The 7,500-nt window shown below is 44.0% G+C and overlaps 2 protein-coding genes and 1 non-coding gene across 4 annotated transcripts in view; 2 read left to right on the top strand and 1 right to left on the bottom strand.

Annotated features, from left to right (window-relative positions):
• Positions 1 to 191, bottom strand: part of LOC134181578 (uncharacterized) — an 8,404-nt gene extending 8,213 nt beyond the window's left edge. For both annotated transcript variants that reach the window (XM_062648847.1, XM_062648848.1), the window contains exon 1: positions 1 to 191. This exon is cut by the window's left edge. The gene's annotated coding sequence lies outside the window, so the exon portion shown is untranslated.
• Positions 169 to 323, top strand: LOC134181678 (U1 spliceosomal RNA). Its single transcript, XR_009970200.1, has one exon. It is a non-coding gene; the product is annotated as a U1 spliceosomal RNA (small nuclear RNA).
• A 1,521-nt stretch (positions 324 to 1,844) lies between these two features.
• Positions 1,845 to 7,500, top strand: part of LOC134181580 (cell cycle control protein 50A-like) — a 12,461-nt gene continuing 6,805 nt past the window's right edge. Inside the window, exons 1-2 of the mRNA XM_062648849.1 lie at positions 1,845 to 1,914; positions 1,993 to 2,126. Of these exons, the coding sequence (XP_062504833.1) occupies positions 1,869 to 1,914; positions 1,993 to 2,126 (180 nt within the window). The 5' untranslated portion in view covers positions 1,845 to 1,868. The remainder of the gene's footprint in view (positions 1,915 to 1,992; positions 2,127 to 7,500) is intronic.

Raw genomic sequence — 7,500 nt, 5'->3', positions numbered from 1 at the left:
TGCCAGCCTCTCGTTGCAAAAACTGATTTCCAGAGCCACAATATTGGTTGCTACCTTCTTGAATAAATTTGCAGTTCCACCCAAAGCCTTCACTTACTTGGCGCGGAAAGAGCGGTGAGTCACGCTTCTCTTAGGAAGACTTGGCGGCCTCGTACTTATAGTGTGTTGCTGCTTTTTTGTGTTAGGTGATCAGCCAGGCTGCCTTTCCAGGTTGAGGCCTTCCCACTGCACTTCGGGAAAGCTGAGGTCTGCGATTTCCCCAGTGATGGGAAACTCGAGCGCGTAATTTTTGTTAGGGGGGATCTGCGTCCGCGCGATCCCCAACATTAAATCCAAAGAAAAGTACACTGAATACACTGACATGGAAGTGCACTGCCTGCCTGCCATGTAATGCAAGAACATACACGCAATTTGTTCACTGTACTTTGCAGTGTTGTTCTTCAATATACAATAAACATGCACACAATGCAGTGCTTCCAAACAACCGCTGAATAAGAGAGACAAGACAATCACGTGACACAATGTTAGTGACTGTATGGCTATACTTTCTTTTGATTGGTCAACAGACGAGCAGCATGTAGGTGGTAACAAGTGAATCGATCACGTGATCAAATGTGTTTGTGATCGCTCATGTCAACTCTTCAAATGAACAGATGGGCACACACAAGTTCAAGTCAAATACATAATATCAATAACGATTAATGATTATATCATCAGTGCAGAAGTTAATTAACGTAAGACTATACTTGGCTGCTGAAAGAAGTAGCAGACGTGGACGAGGTCTCGGGGTGCAGCGAGCGGCTACCGAATCAAATACAATATTACAATGTGATGTCTACGCAACATGTCAGACTACTTGTTGGGGTCCATTCACATGAAACCGAGTGACCGCACACACGACCAACTGCAACACGGAACGTTACGTTAGTGCCAGGATTGCAACGAAATGATCAGCCTACTTCCAGTGTGGTAAATACACTGCAACGATTATGTACACACAACCGAGAATGTTTCGCTTGCTCTATCCGCCTCAAAACGTATGCTGAAATTCAAGGTGTCACACGTAGTAAACACAATAGAATAATGCTATACTTTTCAGTTATAGAACTGAAGAACAGACAAGCTGTTTGAAATTGAAGAATCTCTCGTATGGTGCACTAGCAGACGACAGGACCATAACATGACAAATCAGCACATAAAAACTCATCACAGTAGTCATACTTCTACTCAAGTGCAAATCAGCAACCAACATGAACGACACTGACAAGTCGACTGCCCAAAAGTTGCATCACAAAGATCTCCAATTCACATAACGTTTTGTCCTGGAAACAGCTAGTTACTGAATTATCAGCAAACGAAAATCTGTAATAACTTGTTAATCGCCAGAATTCGACATTCAGTTGGCTACAAGCTCCTCAAAAGCTAGACACCATAACAACGTTTAGACCATTACTGCCAGCATCTAGAATTCGCTACAACTCATCAGCTCCAACTTCTTACTTCAAACAAGCACAACGTTAGCCGCTGCCGACGAGGTCACACCAACAGGGACCCCCACTGAGGCCCCACTCTTCAACATTTCGCAATGTGAGTCCCGATTCGCAACAATAACGAAAATTTATCAAGAAAATGTCCCTCACACTGTCCCTCACGACGCATTTCCCATCGAGTCCCAACGTAGGGCCTCTCCACTGCTCGACGAGGCGAGACAACGCAGCGACATCGACGCAGACGAAAGCAAGGCAACACCGTCGGTGATCCTACAACTCACAGAGGCAGCCAGCCACAAGTGATTCACAACGCCGACGACGACATTCGACTGCGTTGACGTTTCGACGCATGCGCAAACGCTCGGTCAAGTGGGTGTGATGAAGGGTGAGACAGGCGATAGAAAGAAAAGTAGGAAGCCGTCCAGTAAGTACTAGAATCGAGGACGCGATGTCCATCTTGTCTTGAGAGCTTTCAATTTGTGACTTTGCTTGTGTTGTTGAGGTGCGGCATGGAAACAACAGAAATGTCCGGCGTGCAAGCCAGTTTGGTCGGCGAAGCTTCTCTCGTTGGTGTTCTTCGCAACCGGCGTGCTTTTTATAATTATTGGAGTTCCGCTTTACGTCGCAGTGTCGGAGGTTAGAGTTGAGGGATGGCGGGTGTGGGCGTGTCCCGGATGTTTCTGGTTTGTTTGTTGTTTTCTGACTTTTTGTTGTTTGTTTGGTTGGTTGGTTGTCTTTGTTTGCGTGACCGTCTGTGTATCTGTTCTTCTGTCTCTGTGCCTGTCTGTTTGTCAGTCGGTCAATCCATTTGCCTATTTGTTTGTCTGTCTGTCTGTCTGTCTGTCAGTCGATCAGTCCATTTGCCTATTTGTTTGTCTGCCTGTCTGTCCGTCTGTCTGTCTGTCAGTCGATCAGTCCATTTGCCTATTTGTGTGTGTGTCTGTTTGTCTGTCTGTCTGTCTGTTTGTCTGTCTGTCTGTCTGTCTGTCTGTCTGTCTGTCTGCCTGCCTGTCTGTCCAATACATACATTTTCAACATTGAAATCTACAATCAACACAACTAAGCAACTCTACTGTCCCAATCGCACCAAATCTCTACCAAACTAAAACTCTACAGAAACCAGCTCTATATAGGGCTGTACAGTAAAGCACATTAATAAGTGTGTATATTGTTCATTCTCTTCACTTTCCTTGTATGTTCCAGTAAGCGAGATGTCTTCCTGGAAATCACTCTAGCGTTACATTGTTGTAACTGAACTGATAAACATTGTCTCCCATATGTTGTAAAATTGGATGCATTCTGATGACCGTCCTCATCATAAGACATGAGAGAAAGAGTCTTTAAAACTGTTGAGCTTCATCACCCCATCTGCCATAATGTTCAAATACCAAAGGGATTGCTGTTGGTGCATACCCTCCTGGTAGCAGTTGGGAGTCATACTTTGTATGTTTGATCTTTTCTCTTCTGGATGCGGCAGCACCATCAATGTAAGCAGCTCTAGATAGGATGTCTTTGCTGAATGGATGTGATAGAGCAATGTCTAATTCTGCTGCTGGCATGCAGAATGATTCCGCAACACAGATGTCTGGCCTTCCACTGGAAGTGGTGTAGCGATCTTTAGGCTCAATGTAGTACGGTACATGTAACTGGCTGAGACAATCTGCCCACACAGAAACCATACAGTTTTGAGACCACACTGGTCCACCTCCAAGTTTACAAGTCAACAGACGATACTCTTCTCTATCGATTGTTTTTCCACATTCACATTCGTACTCATCTGCCAACAAAGGCAAGGGCATCGCCATTCCCAACCTCATAAATGCCGCCAAGCGGAAATTTCCAGGTAAAATTGCGAGATTCTGGGTTGATGGAGTGGCATTTAGCCAAGAGCCTGCACCTTTTCCTTGCAAGGAACGTAATCTTGCTGAATCCTTTCCAGATTCTTTATCCATATTGACTTGAGCTTTCGTGACCTCATCTATCAGATGACGCTGCAGACGCTTATTAGACAATAGATCATTCATTGTTTGATCAGGATCTAAACATTCATGAAGAATGTGGCCTACAGAATTTTCAGGACTCTTCGAGGATAACGAAACATCAATCTGAGGTTCTAAAGCTACAAAACATTTTGGCAGCTCATGCACAGAATGAGCCCACGAGGACACAAAAATCAAGTTTGATATTTCTTGTAATGATGTCAAGCCAAAACCACCATATCTGATAGGCAAGGTTGCTTGCTTCCACTTTTCATCAGTAAGGGCAGAAATTTGTAACAAATTTGAAAATGTAGAGCGAGATAGATGATCATGAAGAACTGCAGCAGCTTGCATGCTTTTGGGTTTAACACTTTGAGATAAGTAAAACATTCTTGGTAAGTGACAGAGTCTTAGCAATAAAATAGCTTCTTGAGTTCCTGAAGTGAGTAGTTGATGGCATAGAGTTTCTCCATGTTTTCAATAGTAACACATGCCTGTGACATGAAATCTTCCTTTCCAACAGGAATTCCCAGAATAGATATTCCTTCTGTTGTGATAGGAATAGATGTATGTGACTCGATCTCGACAGATGAAGGGTTGTAAATTTCACACTTGGTATCCTGAATGTCCAAACCAATATTATGGAACATAGGCTTCAGTTCTTCAAAGACTGCCAAGACATTATCAGAAGGGCCTACCAGAAACACATCATCTAGCTATGCCAAGACCACTACACAAGAATGATCATTCTGCAATTTGGTCAACAATTCCTGAATTGCAGTAGCAAACATAACTGGACCCAAAGGATCCCCTTGATGTATGCGTTCTTCAGAAGACAGTATGACAGGGCTGTCTCCTTGCAAGTAGATAAGGGGACCAAAGCCTGCGTACATTTGGTTGACATGGTGAAACATCTCAGGAAAGTGTTTTGAGACCTGAGTAAGTAGATGAGACCTTTTAACAGAATTAAAGGCATTCTTGGCATCAGTCTTTATGACCACCCAATCTTTATGAGAATCTAGCAGCAACCGAACATGATGAAGCAAAAGGTCGGCTCCACCATCTGTGGCAATGCCATGCTGTAAAGGAGCAAAGAATTTACTAAAAGAGTCCTTGTACTGAGAACAGATCATCTTTGCAGTTATTTGTCGAAACACTTTACCTATTGCAATGGGCCTCACATCTCCTGAAGACTTAGGCAGAGCAATAAGACCAGCTGCGCACAATATCTTTGTATTAGTTCAGGAACTAAGCCAGCTGCAATAATAGAGCAAACTCTGAAAAGGTTCTCAGCTGTGAATGAGTCAGATATCTAAACTTGAAGACCTTCATACCTCCAGCCTCTGGGTCCACATCCTGATCCTTTAGGAGCTTTCTTTATGTTGGTAATGAATTGATGTGATGACAACTGTACAGGAGACTCAATAAAAGGATCTGCTAATTGCTCTTCAATTACTGAGGACCTCCTAGGGTGTTTTGCTGCAAGCTTTTGAGTAGTCTCCTTTGTTGCTGGTGCCAAGCCAGAACTTGTGAGAACTCGTGCTGCTTTGGATAGTTCACCACATCTGATCAAACGGAGTGCTGACTTCCTGGTTAGATCTTTAGATCATTTTCTACCTTCCAATGACATCATCTGGCTGGTCTTGCCCTATAGAAAATCTTCATGCGATTGCATGAGAGTCTCTTGCGAGTCTCTCGGGTATGTTGTTTACGCATGCGAATTGGCCGATTTTGCATGCGGTGACTAGCATGCGAATTGGCCGATTTTGCATGCGGTGACTAGCTGGCAATGCGTTACGCACGAGTTCCGCATGCGTTCGCATGAATTCCGCAACACTCTAGAAGGTTTCGCATACGACTTCCATGCGAATTTCAATTGCGCATGCAGAGGCTCTAGCTCACAGTGTGTAATCACGAGTTCCACATGTAGAGAGGCGACCCGATGTTACGAGTTCTGCTAGTGTTGCAACACCTCCTAGATCTACGTACACCACTTCGGATAGACCTCTACTACCAAGACCTACAAAGTAACATTGTTACTAGACGCTCTACGAAGTAACATCGTTACTAGACGCTCAGACTCGGTTTGGATTTCCTGACTATTCCTAGTTTACTGCAGGTATGTACACAGGGATAAGTTGAAGTTCAAAGAAAACAACAGAACCACAGGCTCCACCAAGGGCGGTATTTATCGACTGTAGACTAGCAATTAGCGAGTTTAGAGACCAATCAGCTACCACTCAGAGGCTCACAAGATGTGACCGGTCTGCAACATTCGTACTGGATTGAGAAATGAAACGATGGGCGTCAAGCTCGAAAGGCAGAGCTGAACAGGAACCTTCGCTGTAGCCAATCACCATCAAGCACTGTTCACCTATGCGGGCACTCACGGACTCAATCAGCAGTTCAATAGTCTAGCTGTTTTGGCGGTGTAGCGATGCCGGGTGCAGGAGGATCGACTATGGCTTCACAGTTCAGCGACAGTCAAAGACGTGTCCCTACAGAAAAGGTAGTTAGTTTGTCACTCCAGCTCCAGTAGCTGTTACCACACTGCATGGTCACCTAACCCACCTCAAAACAGAAAATTCGATAGATTCTTCACACTAGAAATAAGGTGGAGCTGGGACTGAGGCTTTTGGAGAAGATTAGAAAAAACATACAGGTACCCAGACAAGAGTCTTGTCTTTCTTGTCTGTGTTACTGCAACTGCTTTATTAGACAACGATGAAATCTCTGCGAATATAGGCCTACTGCTGAGGTCGCTCCTGATAGTGATTCACAACCTGGGCAAGAGAAAAATCAGAACCCAAGTGAAAATGCAGACTGACAACCACAGCGTAAGAAGAAGGCAAGTTCTTGTGGAAAACATTTCTAGACTGGGTTTTGCTAAGGTAGAGTGCGAATGTCAAATAATTGGTTAGGAATATAATCAGAAATCAAAGAAATCGCAGTCAAATGTTTCTCAATCACGTCTCTAGGCGCATGATTGTGACCTAACCCCGTGCATGCGATTCTCGTGCGTTCTGCATGCGAATGAGTTCCCAATTATGTAAATGAGGTACGCATGTGCGAGTCGACCCTTATCGCATGCGTTTCGTATGAGAGTTGCATGCGAGTCGCACAAAAATTTTCTATAGGGTGAGATCAATCAACTGATCCCATCTGAAGTTCTTGAAATCATCATATGCTCCAATAATACACTTATTCTTTGTTTTCCCACCTCTTGCGGGAGGAGACAACAGCATTCTAGGAAGCAGAAAAAGCAATTTCCACGCATCTTCATCACCAGGGTATTCACTAATCCTAGCTAGGACCGGTCCACAACAATCTAGAAAACGAGATTTCATCTCTGTCCTGATGACTTGGACAGATCTAGGTGGCGTTGCATGTAGAATGTCATCTATGGATATTCCTTGAACATACTGCCATGCCGCACATTCCAACGATGTACACGTCGATGAGATAAGACCCGGCTTGATGTCATTCGCATCCATTGCCACAGCAACATCAACATCTGGTGTAGGTGATGAAACCGAAACTGATTGAGAAACGACAGTAGGCTTTTCCTTACTAGATTTAGAACGAACTTTGCATTGCACCAGATGTTGAGTTAACTTAGCGAACCATTTTTGGCAGAATTGACAGTGCTGAAGGCTTAAACGTGTGACGAAGCAATGCTGTAGGTCATCAGAGTTGTGACTTTGGCGAATGTGATTCAAAACTCGCTGTAAAGATCCTTCAAACAAACACGAACGGACAGAGCAATTCTCCTGTTCCGAGAAAGTGTCGGACATGAGCAAAAAGAAGTAAAACAGATCTTTCCTTTTCTTGCTTCCAACCGTTCAACATCCAGGATCTGTCTCTGCCTGTCTGTCTGTCTGTCCGTCTGTCTGTCTGCCTGCCTGTCTGTCTGTCTGTCTGTCTGTCAAATAACATTTATTGAAAACATCAACGCTAATACAGAAAAGGCTACATATAACACTAAGAGTTCAAGATAAACGACCATAGTGGTCGTAGAAGAAAAACTCTTA

Source organism: Corticium candelabrum, chromosome 6 (genome assembly GCF_963422355.1).
Source record: "Corticium candelabrum chromosome 6, ooCorCand1.1, whole genome shotgun sequence".
In the NCBI taxonomy this organism is placed as follows: Eukaryota; Metazoa; Porifera; class Homoscleromorpha; order Homosclerophorida; family Plakinidae; genus Corticium; species Corticium candelabrum.
Note: the sequence above shows the minus strand (reverse complement) of the source record. Positions and strands in the feature narration are given on the sequence as shown.